Raw genomic sequence first — 12862 nt, 5'->3', positions numbered from 1 at the left:
TTCTTAATTATTTTGCAGTTAACGTGTCTTTTCTTCTCCAGCTGTTTTTGTATGACCCCGCTGACCCAATGAGCATTTCACTGTCCAATGGTCATGCTTTAACTTTGCAATTTCTAGTATTACATTAGTATTGCGTCCTTCTCATGAGTATTTATTAATTTTTGACTTTTCAGTCTGAGTTAAATCTCTTTTTTGGCTCATTTTATCTGTAAAAGAAAACCTGCCTAATAATTCTGCACACCTGAATATAGGGCATTCTTCATTTCCAGCCTTCATGAACAATTATATATCACTTATAAATGATTAAAAACAATATTAATAGTAGTTATTAAGATTGATGTGGATTGGAATTGGTAAAATGTGCTTGGAAAAAAAATATGATCAGAAAATCAACTTGCCTAATAATTCTGCACTCCCTATATATAGCAACAGGTCTACATTAGGCTTAGGCTGCATTTACATTGCAAGGCCTAATACATTGGTCCAATATTCTGACACGAAACGCATTCTAAGTGTTTCATCAATATCCTGCTGAGATGGCCATTTTGACCGAATTGCATTTGATTGCCTTAACGTGTACAGTGGCCGCATTAATATGCACTTCACAGAGAGCACATGCACATACAGTACCCGCGGTAATGACTACAGGTCTGAATCTCTTATCATATTTCATGTATGATTCAAATGCAATTACTGACAAAGCGACGGACTTACTGATTAGGCCTGACTCATTCAGCGTGATCAGACTGCGTGGGATCAGATCACACACCAAACTGGGCTCTCAGTGACAACATTACTGGTCATTAAATTCACCACCTGCTGACTGTGCCTGGTCCAGAATTTGCCTGATGTCACTTCACTAATAGAGGCAAAGCTTGCAGATTGATCGTTTGCAGTGACAGCGTTTCCATGGTAACACAGGTACTTACAATGGGGCCAGGTGGGCCCTGTGGACCCTCGCCTCCCTTCAGACCAGATGGACCCTGTGAAAGAGGGAGAGAGAGAGGTTTAATTCTCTAATGAATGCTGTACATCAGAATCTGTCAAAGTGGCATCTGAGTTTCTCTGTGTGCTTGAATGTGTTTGTGCCAATACATAGCAGATGTTTGTACTACATGACTCTTAGAAAATACAGCCCAGAGTGTTTATTAAACTGGCAATCTCCCTATTTCCTACATCAGAAACCAAGCGCTGGCAGTGCATTGTTATGTGACGCCAATGACACTCTCCTCCCATCAAGTCATAATCTGAGTCATGAAAAACATACGAACCAGCTAAAAGTGAACATCAGAACAACAAGTGATGGCAAATTCAACTGTTGTTTATTGAAATCATACTGGCTTTATGTTTCAAATGTGACTTTCAGCAACAATTGAGTCATAAAATAGTGGAGACTGAAATTTATCAAGAAGGCAGATGCTATTTCATAAACTAAAAACAAAACTTTTTGATTATATTCAGTCCCACAGTTTAAATACTCTTAATGAAGAAAAACTAAGTCCCTATGACATACATTTCTTTTGAGTTGCCCGACTGAGGCAGTTTGTTATGCAAAAGTCATTTACAGGCCCACAGAGTACCACATCAGAGAGACAATAAATATGTCAAACTGAATCTCTGAAACTGACTGAATGTGAAATACATGTTAGCATTTTTCTTTAGGACAGTGCAATATATCATTTGAGCACCTCATGCACTTTTGGTGTCCTGAAGCGGCCAGAATCTCACTAGATATTTGAAACACTTTCAAAATTAACTCTTTGACTAAAATGCATCTGCATCAAGAGATTATGTTGGTACACAAGTATTTCTTTCCAATACATTTTTAGCCTATTGCATGAAAGTCTATTTGAAATCAAAATCATCATTTTACATATTATTTTATTGTGGACTGCAATACAGTGGAATTTCTGTGCAAGATGTGTTTCAAAAACGTACTGAATGTCTTAATGCATGTTAAATATTTCAGTTAATCTCCATAAGCCTCAGTCTTATAGTTAGGACTGTACCCTTTCCTGAGGCATTCATCCAGTGTGAGCATTTGCATGAACAGCAGGCGGTTAAGCAGCTAATGGCCATTTGGTGGGGCACATGACATTAACTCGTTTGTTCTTACCGCTGCGCCAGGAAGCCCCCTTTGTCCTGGGAACCCTTTCAATCCGGCAGGTCCAGGTTTCCCAGAAACCCCCTGAGGACCTGGATCACCCTTCAAGGACAGAGACAATGAGATTTAGTCCTCTAACTTAAAAACACCAACCTCCACAGCTGCTATTAATAGGTGTTTTCTGCCAGCTACACATTATGAAAATTATGTGAATTCTTCCCAATTATTACCCTTGAATGATCTGAAGTGAACATGTTTAGCAAACCATACCTTTCCACCTTCTTTGCCAGCAGCTCCAGGAAGACCTTGCTCTCCAGGGGGTCCTGGTGATCCAGGATGTCCTCTCTCTCCAACAGGACCAGTTTCTCCAGTAGACCCCTTTCAAATTCCAATTTAAGGAGATGTTGTATTAGAGAAATGTGTTTTCTATTTTTTTCCTGCTTATATAAAACAATAACTGCTAAAGCTCACCTGTGGGCCAACAACACCTCCAGGTCCAGGAGGTCCAGTCTTTCCTTGAAAACCCTGTGGTGAGAATAATCATAGTCATTGTGAGAGAGTAAATGCAATTCATCCTAGCTATCACATGACATGGAAGCAATCTTGGATTGTAAACTTTATGTAAATATCACTAAACTGTACAAATCCAGTCCCTGAAATGTCAGCAACACCTGTCTTTTTTTTCCCTTTCTACTTTTTCCATTACATCCACTTCTTTCCCTAAATCAGTGAAAGCCAAGTACAGTGTTTTTTTTATCTTGAGAAGAGAACTTCAATATAAAATTAGTTTCTCTTTTTAGCAGTCTATCTCTTGGACAATTCTTAATTAGAAACAGATAGATAGATAGACCTGCCAAGAACAGGGTAGAGCCTTGACACTGTCGGCAGCTAAAAGGTAATGCACCATAAAAACACTATCCACATTGCTTCCTTTTTACTCCAGAGACAGAAAACACTTATGAAGACAAAATTATACTCACAGTCTCTCCTCGCTGCCCAGGGTGCCCAGGCAATCCGTCCTTTCCAGCGGGCCCCTGAGAGTATTACAAAATTGAAACTGAGATTAAAACATGGATTATTATATAATAGACTTACAGACTTGTGGTTAACATTCTTTCAGGTTTTGTGGTTTAACTGTTACAGTTAGATATGTTATTTCAGCTAGAGTATAGACAGTCTATCTGAGCTGAGCCAGGAGTCCTTTGTTTTAGTAAATCATAATTATGATATAAATTCATAATTATGACATAAAAGTTGAAATTATGAGACAAGTCATAATTATGAGATAAAAAGACAAAATTATGAGATAATTATGACATTAAAAGTCATAGTTATGATTTCAACTTGTCATAATTAAGAATTTTTTTGTCATAATTAAAACTCTTAATGCCATAACTTTTACATAAAATGTAATTATATATATGATTTACCAAAGCATGATTTATTTTCATAAGTGGCGGAAATGGACTTCCATCCTAATGTGAGTCAAAGAGTAGAATAACTTAGAATAACTCAAAAGAATATGAAATTGAGGAAACCACATACAGGTGGGCCTTTAGGGCCTGGTAATCCAACAGGGCCCTGAGGTCCTTGGGGTCCCTAAAACATGGAAAAAATAAAAAATAAGCGAGATGTAAGTAGTCGATTAATACAACTGAACTGGAGAAATAATTCAACCATTACTTACCCTCTCTCCCGGGCCACCAGATGGTCCATCATTTCCTGATGTTCCCTAAAAACAGAAACAAAGGTTATAAGAAAGCACTCGCAAATAGCATTAACTTTTTGAGTTAGCTGAATCAGGACTGATGACGCCTGACCTTTGGTCCAGGTTTTCCTGTTGGACCTCTGGCACCTCTACCACCACGGGGTCCCTGAGAGCAAGAGACCAAAAGTTATTAGCGATAAGCCTTGTGCATCATTAGTGTAAGTGGACAAAAGTGTTCTTTTCTACTGAAAAGATTCAAACTTGTTCATTTACATACCGTTGGACCTCTTTGTCCTCTTGGACCTGCTTTACCAGCGATACCCTAAGACACAAAACCAACCTTTAAAATTACAATCTTAACATTACAATATCTGTGAGTTCTAAGACTAATCAACTTCTGGTATAGGTTTGTAATCAGAACCAGAAAAGGACGATAGAAATGGCTCTTATCTGTCTGTAGCATGCTAAAAGAAATCTAATTTTATATTAAAATCAAAAATAGACCTCATACGTACCCTTCCTCCCTTCTCACCATTGGCTCCAGGGAAGCCAGGGAAACCAGTAGAACCCTGTAGATGGAGACAGATTATTAGGTGCATTGAGGGGAGTAGTTTTCAGCTACACAGCGTAAATGACACTCTCACTTCACTTCAGAAGTATCCAATATTTGTTCCAACCATTTAAACACGCCAAAAAATCTTTGGTCTTTGAGCAAAAGTGAAGCAGTGTTGACACAGAGGATGTCCTTGAGGAATAATTCAACAACATTACTGCTAATGCTAACGTTATGTTAGTGATACTCAGAGGGCAAGCTTTTGGAGCTGATAAACATGAGCGGCGTGCGCTTCTTGTTAGCACAAGGACAGGAGATGAAACTGAAGGTCGAATTATTTTGGCAGGCAAAGAAGGGGAAGCGGCCCATGCACAATGGATACGCATCAGTAATTTACTCCACATGATGGTCGCCTGCACAAGATAATGGAGCAAATCAAATAGACAATTGCAAATACACACACACAAAAAATGGAACACTAAGATTTGACTGAGGGGGATGTGAGTAGAGCGAAACAACAGCAATTTTGCATCCCAAATGAAAGTCAATGCTAATTACTATGCTCCGGCTCCACTATGCTTTTAACATTTTTCAATTGATGTGATAAGATATCCAATATATCAACTTCCAGCATGAGCCTACGTAGGTTTGTAACAAATTTGCATAATGCCAGCCTAACGGTCTTCGTTGGCTGCCTGCGAACAACGTCTACTCAAATGCTGTAGTTGTAGCTGAGGCCTCAAAAAGTTTGATTTGTGTTGTCGATATGTCAAGAAGGCACTGTTTTCTGTGCTGCGAAAGCAAATCCACTTTGATGCACTTCCAAAGGATGAGGACTGTGGCTCAAATTGATATTGGAAAACCGGCGTCATTGTTTCTGTTCATATCACTGTGTAAACGAGTGCTGAGGAAGCTTTTGCAGCTGAAATTCAGATATGGTAATGAGTGTTTCGTTTCTGACACGCACTGTAAACGGTAGACCAATCACAACAGACTGATCAGAGCAGCAGAGTAGAATCGGAAAGGAGCATCAAAGATGTAGGTGACTTTGTTTTTTCAGTAGAACACAAATGATGATTTTTAACTCCAACCGTTGCCGTCTGTCAGTCAAATAATGCGAGTGGATGGGAACTTCTACTATAAGAGTAAATAAAACTTGCATAGACAAGTCCGAACAGTATTTATATAATTTTTTAACTCTAATACACCACTATGTCCAACTGCATTCAGTTGCACTCTGACAACGGCAGTGATGTCTCGCACTTATACTTCAATGAGTGCTAGACATCGCTGCCGCTGTCAGAGCGCGATCAGACCTTACTAACGAGTGCTGAATAGAGTTGGACATAGTGGTGTATTAGAGGTAAAAAATGATATAAATACTGTTCGGTTTCTCACACAAATCGGTCATTTTGTGTCTTAGGACATCAATGTGTCGTCACGAGCCGCAGGGTTTAATTTGGATTTGTCTATGCAAGTTTTATTTACTCTTATAGTAGAAGTTCCCATCCACTCGCATTATTTGACTGACAGACGGCAACGGTTGGAGTTAAAAATCATCATTTGTGTTCTACTGAAGAAACAAAGTCAACTACATCTTGGATATGCTGGGGGTAAGCAGATAAACATCAAATTTTCATTTTTGGGTGAACTATCCCTTTAAATGAAAACAAAAAACAAACACTAACATCAGCCCATTAACATGTTATGATTATGATAGAACATATTGATCATGGTGATCCTTATGGCCCATATACAAATTTTGTTTAAATGAATTACAAAATAAAATGCTAAAAACTTAAGTCATTTGTTTCAAATGCTACAAATGAATTTATCATCAGGACATTATAATTTACAGCATGAAAATGGATATTGAGTTTGAGATTTTCTAAGGATTTTATTAAGGATATAAATATTACAAATATTATTCTAAATATTATTAAATTGTCAGTACTTTAAAAATTAACTTTAAAGGATTAGTTCACTTTCAAATGAAAATGAACCCAAGCTTTATTCACTCTCAAGCCATCCTAGGTGTATATGACTTTCTTCTTTATGATGAACACAATCAGAGATATATTAATACATATCCTAAAGCATCTAAGCTTTATAATGGCAGTGAGCGGATATTTGGATTTTTTTTTATATGGATATTTATTTAATATGGATATTTTTTTATTATTTTTTATTTTATTTTTATTATTATTATTTATTTATTATTTTATTTTTAGTAATTATTTATTGTAAATTTTTACTATGGATATTAATTTAATATGGATATTTTTACACAAACGTGTCGATTCGCTTCAGAAGGCCTTTTTATTAACCCCCCGGAGCCGTGTGAAGTATGTTTATGATGGATGGAAGCACTTTTTTCAGCTCGTTGGTATTTCTCACTGCCATTATAAAGCTTGGATGCATCAGGATATTTATTAATATTTGTCCGATTGTGTTCATCAGAAAGAAGAAAGTCATATACACCTAAGATGGCTTGAGGGTGAGGAAAGCTTTGGGTAATTTGAACCCAGGGTCATTTGAAAGTGAACTAATCCTTTAAGTGAATGTTAGACGACAGAAAAGGTAATCTATGTACAAACAGACAATATGAAAAGAACAATTTAATATCTAATATCAACCAATATGGATTAATGAAAAAAATGATCTTCAATACCAGTTGATCAGCAATATGATACTGATATATTTTGCATCTATGATATGAGCAAAACAAACAAACACTGGGCTCAAAAAAACTATTTATCACTCCAGGGAAAAAAGCTTCTCACATACTGTGAACAGAACCCTGAACATGGCAAACATTACTTTAAAAAAATATGCAGTAACGGAAAATAGAAACACAGAGTCAAAATAGCTGACAAAGCAGGTTGTAGACTACTTCACTTTCCATAACTTGTTATTCAAACAAAACAGGAGAAATTTCATAAAAAAATAAAAATAAAAAATAACCTTCAAAAATAAAACTCAATGAATAAATACCAGGGAATTCAAGCTATATGAGTGGACCTGTCTGTAGACTGAACCAAATGATCATTTTGTCGATGTTAGCAGGCTGAACTGACTGAATAAGCTGACAAACATCACAGCACAAACTGTGTCTACATAGTCTTGGGCTGTTCACAGGCCTGGGTGTCTGAGAGATAAAGCAGTCAGTGTCATGGAGAATGAGTTTATCCTATTAACTCTGTTAACACAGGCTATCAGAGAAAAGCAGGCCTTGAATGTCAAACGCAACACTTGGTGAAATATAAATACAAAACAATACGGACAGTGGCACTGTTTATGATAAATGATAAATTTACAGCTTCATTAAAGTTTAATATCTAATTGTTTGATTGCTTTTGTTGGTAAATAATGACCTAGAGATAGATACTTTGAAAAAATATACAAAAATAACTTATGAAAAGATGATAAAGCCTCAACATGAAACTTGTCAGCACTAACCTTAGGACCTTGTCTTCCTGGGTATCCAGGCAAACCTGGAACACCAAGTTTTCCCTAAAAACAGAAATAAGAATAAACTTTAGGTCTGCACATTTTCATATGGAGTTTTTAAACAATCATCAGGCCCTATACAGTAACAATAAATTTGCACAAACTGCAAAAACATATGGGAGTTTTAATGGAGTATTTGGCTGCCCTTTAAAACCGGGGTTCAGAATCAATTCATGAGTTATGAGTTCAGTGTAAATTTAAGTTTTAATTCACACATATATTAATAATCCCTGACAGACTCTTAAGTGCCCCAAAAACCCTAGTGCTGATTTTTCCAGGGCTGGTCATTTGAAGTACTTTGCCATGAGTTTTAAACTGACCTTCTCTCCTGCTGTGCCCATAGGACCAGACTCTCCGGTGGGACCTGATTTACCTTTGGGCCCCTCTGGTCCGTCTTCTCCTCTGGGACCCAAAACACCTCCCTCTCCCTGAACACCAGCAACAATAGATTATACTAGTTTCATAACAAACAAAATGGGTAAAACTAATCTCAAACAAAAGATGAGTGGTTTTGAGTGCTGATTACAATTAAATGTAACTGAAATGAATTAAGAAAAGTTGTTACTCACCTTGTCACCCTTGAGGCCCATGTCACCCTTGAACCCAGGAAAACCATCTTCTCCCTGAAATCAGTCGGACTTATCATTTATGTGGGTAAACTAAACTTATTTAAGTTCAGATAGATAGATAGATAGATAGATAGATAGATAGATAGATAGATAGATAGATAGATAGATAGATAGATAGATAGATAGATAGATAGATAGATAGATAGATAGATAGATAGATAGATAGATAGATAGATAGATAGATAGATAGATAGATATACCTATTAAGAATCTTATTTCAAATACACTATAAGAACATAATGGCTAAATGCTGGCACCTAGTGGCCGTAGTATAACTTGCTGGTTCATGCTAGTTTAGACGGTAATTAAATCAGATCTAAGATTGTCAAAATGTTAATTTAACAATGTTATTTCAGAAGTGTTCTTTCATTTTAAATGTTGAGCATATTATTTCATATCAATAACCATACATTTTAGACTCATAAAAGTCTTGACTCTTTCCAAATGAAACACTGACACTTGGTGGCCGCTGCAGAGGATACAGCCTGAAGCAGATCAAGTCACAACATTTCACATATTCAAAACAATAATTAGCACATATTATAAATACAATATAAATACGTTTTTTTTTTTCTTTTTTTCCTGCTTATGAGTCCAGTCATAGGTGATTTTGCACTACACCACACACTCATAACAACTGATAAGGCCATTTTGGTGCAGATAGTCATTGAAATTGCCATTTAGCTATTGTTCTGTCATCTGTGTGCCTCATTTTAGAGGCTGGAGACAGAGGACAGAGTTATTTGCTTACCTTCTCGCCTTTGCCGCCCTTCAAGCCACGAACGCCCTCGGCACCCTAAATGGATAGAAAACAATGAATAGAGGCTCTAATAGATAGTCTAAGAGCACATAATGTTGATAATAAAGAATAAGTGAGATGACGAAAATCAAGACTGTTTACCTTCACACCTCGGGGGCCGGGATAGCCAATGGACCCCTGGGGACCTGGGTGGCCCTATAAGAAGAGAGTAAATATAATAACAATAAATCAATCTGGATTAACAGAGGGGAAATAGGCTTTAAACTTCTGAAGGGGCCACACATTAGATGTTAATTACAGAGACAGAGAAATGGCTTTAATTTTGTTATTGAGCTTTCAGACAGCTGCAAAATAGCACCTTAAAGGCGTTTAGTGGTTTTGCACTTGAAATGTGGTCAATAACTGGAACTCAGAGTGACAAATCATTTAAAGACAAACTAAAAATACACTCACAGCTGCTCCTTTCTCCCCGGGAGGACCCTCTTTCCCAGGATGACCCTGTGCAAAGATTACAAACAAAAACATCTTCACTCAAATCTGAAAGTAATGTGAGGCAAATTCAGCTGGGTATGGTCTTGTGGGTTCAGTGTACAATAATATGCAGTATGAATAGCATTAAAAATGCCAGTGTTACGATTGTTCCAGTGTAGAACCTAAATTTTCTCAGAACTGAATTTTAACTGAAATTTGAAAGTAGATTTAAAATGGAATTAAATGCCATTTACAAATGGAAATTCTCATGATAAATATGTCATCATACACAACTTGCACTATTGTCTGAAGTCAGTAAGATTTTTTTAAACGGTCCCACTTTATATTAAGTGGCCTTATCTACTATGTACTTACATTTAAATTAATAATTTGATACAATGCACTTATTGTGTACATAAATGTTTTTACATTGTACTAATATTTTTAAAACACCTGCATGTAATTACATCTCTAATTATTTTCTTTAATTACATTTATAATTATAATTTATAATTAATAATTATATATATTATTATTATTTTTTAATATATATATATATATATATATATATATATATATATATATATATAGTGTTTATTGGAATATTATTTTGATAAATATTAGCAATATTTTATGTATTACCATACAATATTTCTTCAAAAATTAAAAATACATAGTAACTACATAAAAGTGATTTCAAATAATTAAGAACATTTTTATTCTTTACATATTAGATATTAGTTATTAATAATCAATGACACCTACATAAATATTATAAATACAATTATATATATATATTTAAATAAAAAGGCCTATAGAATTGTATATATATATATATATATATATATATATATATATATATATATATATATATATATATATATATATATATATATATATATATATATATATATATATATATATATATATATATATATAGTGTTTACTGGAATATTATTTTGATAAATATTAGCAATATTTTATGTATTACCATACAATACTTCTTCAAAAATTAAAAATACATGATGAATACAATGATGCTATATACAGCTATGGAAAAAATTAAGAGACCACTCCAAGTTCAGAAATCAATGTTAAGTGGTCTCTTAATTTACCATACAATATTTCTTCAAAAACTAAAAATACATATTAACTACATAAAAGTGATTTCAAATAATTTAGAACATTTTTATTCTATACATATTACTTATTAATAATCAATGACACCTATATAAATATTATAAATACAATATATAAATGTTATAAATACAATATATATATATATATATATATATATATATATATATATATATATATATATATATATATATATATATATATATATATATTTAAATAAAAAGGCCTATAGAATATAATGGACCACAGCAAAATATTTAATTGCCCAGAATGCTTCTTCAAGTCTTGAAAATAAAGTCCACATGAAACAAGCTGTAAGAGTGAAAACAAAGTTCTCTGTTTTTGCTTATTTTGATGAAAGTGTGTCTGTGTTGAATTTCTCTGAACTGCAATTCAGTAAATTCCACTTCCTGTCATTCCAAATCAAATTTTCAATGCATAAATTGAAATGGAGCCAATTCTTTAATTCTAAATCGTGTGAATGAAATACATATTCACCTCAAGCCAGGATATTCATCAAGCTGGTTGTGTGCTAATGATGTGTGATGATGCAAAGTATTTTTGTAGAGAATCAGGGAGGGGAGAATATGAATTTAAGAAAAATCCACTTACAGGAGGCCCATCAGCCCCAGCCAGCCCATGGAGCCCCTGTTTTCCACCGGGACCCTATGAGAGAGAAAGAAAGCAAGAGGATAAGTGAGAAAAGACGGAAGAAAGAGAAGAGGGAGGAAAAACACACACAATTAAGGCTGCGATTACTGGTGTGCCCAAATCATTCGCTGGGCAACCTTTATAAGCAGTTCAATCCTAAAGCACTTCATTATCATCTTTTTCCTCTTGGTAAGGAAGAGATCTAATCATATGGTACGTCTGGAAACACTCCACCACTTCTGGAGTCGCATTTCAGACTCTCTGGCCTCCTTCCAGGAGCCCTGACAAAATGCTTGTCTGAAAGACTAACCAATGACAGTTTTGTGTGTAAGCATATCTCTTGCTTGTTGAAGCATTAGCGAGTCTTGAGGTGTGTGTGCGCGTGTGCGCGTGTGGTTTTTCTCAAGTCAGCAGTGATCTGAAGGCAACCTACAGCTCGGAAACCGAGGAGTCTGTTGAATCGCTTATAGGGTTAGGGCAGAAAAACGCCGCCTGTAATAACAAAGAAGATGGCTGCTGGGGCGAACAGCTCTTATTCACTCACTTTCTCTCCAGGTGGACCGATCGGGCCTTGAGGACCAGGCAGACCCTGCAAGACAAGATTTCAAAAGTCAGACAGTATAACATGGACTCTTCAGAGGAAATCTGATAGTAAAGTTTAGATTGGAAAAAGCTGTTCGAGCACCTCTCAGTCAAATCTAAGAAAGAATGTCAAACAGGATACATTATTTTGTGTGTCTGTGCGTGAGTGTGTGAATTTATAAGGCCCATTACAAACTTATGGAGTCTAGATGTGGATTTAGAGTAATGGATCTACCAGTTTTCATAGCTTTTTCTGTCTTTCAATGACAGTTCATCAGGTTACACATTTAACTGAATACAAGTGAAAAAAGAGCAGAAAAAGGAAATTCAGGAGAATTAATGACCCCATTAAATCATTAAACATGTGTTTTCCTTTGCTGCGTTGAAGTATTTCCAATTGAAATAGGAAGATTGGTTGGGAGATATAAAAGGGCTGGTCTTTTAAACTAGCCAAAAGGCTATAGCTACTGCACATCACATCTATGAACATGATTTTCTACTTGCTGGCTAGTCAGTTGTGGGTGGTATTATGGGAGGGACTTTCCTATTCTAGAGAACATTTGATTGGAAAAAAAATCTGTGTAGCACAACATGAATGATCCATGTTTTTGGTCCATTTACACTACCATTCAAAAGTTTGGAGTCACCAAGGAATTACTAAAACAGTAGTATTGTTACATTAAACATAAATTGTTACATAAAACAATCCTTCAGAAATCATTCTAATATGCTGATCTGCAGCTCAAGAAACATTTCC

At 35.4% G+C, this 12862-nt stretch overlaps 1 protein-coding gene across 1 annotated transcript in view; it reads right to left on the bottom strand.

Annotated features, from left to right (window-relative positions):
* Nucleotides 1-12862, bottom strand: part of col11a1b (collagen, type XI, alpha 1b) — a 92761-nt gene that overhangs the window by 34476 nt on the left and 45423 nt on the right. Inside the window, exons 24-41 of the mRNA XM_067362406.1 lie at nt 12068-12112; nt 11485-11538; nt 9718-9762; nt 9406-9459; nt 9256-9300; nt 8445-8498; nt 8196-8303; nt 7825-7878; nt 4328-4381; nt 4090-4134; nt 3925-3978; nt 3792-3836; nt 3650-3703; nt 3085-3138; nt 2576-2629; nt 2375-2482; nt 2117-2206; nt 930-983 (exon numbers count right to left, since the gene is read on the bottom strand). Coding sequence (XP_067218507.1) covers nt 930-983; nt 2117-2206; nt 2375-2482; nt 2576-2629; nt 3085-3138; nt 3650-3703; nt 3792-3836; nt 3925-3978; nt 4090-4134; nt 4328-4381; nt 7825-7878; nt 8196-8303; nt 8445-8498; nt 9256-9300; nt 9406-9459; nt 9718-9762; nt 11485-11538; nt 12068-12112 — 1071 coding nt within the window. The remainder of the gene's footprint in view (nt 1-929; nt 984-2116; nt 2207-2374; nt 2483-2575; nt 2630-3084; nt 3139-3649; nt 3704-3791; nt 3837-3924; nt 3979-4089; nt 4135-4327; nt 4382-7824; nt 7879-8195; nt 8304-8444; nt 8499-9255; nt 9301-9405; nt 9460-9717; nt 9763-11484; nt 11539-12067; nt 12113-12862) is intronic.

Source organism: Chanodichthys erythropterus, chromosome 16, assembly GCF_024489055.1.
Source record: "Chanodichthys erythropterus isolate Z2021 chromosome 16, ASM2448905v1, whole genome shotgun sequence".
In the NCBI taxonomy this organism is placed as follows: Eukaryota; Metazoa; Chordata; class Actinopteri; order Cypriniformes; family Xenocyprididae; genus Chanodichthys; species Chanodichthys erythropterus.
Note: the sequence above shows the minus strand (reverse complement) of the source record. Positions and strands in the feature narration are given on the sequence as shown.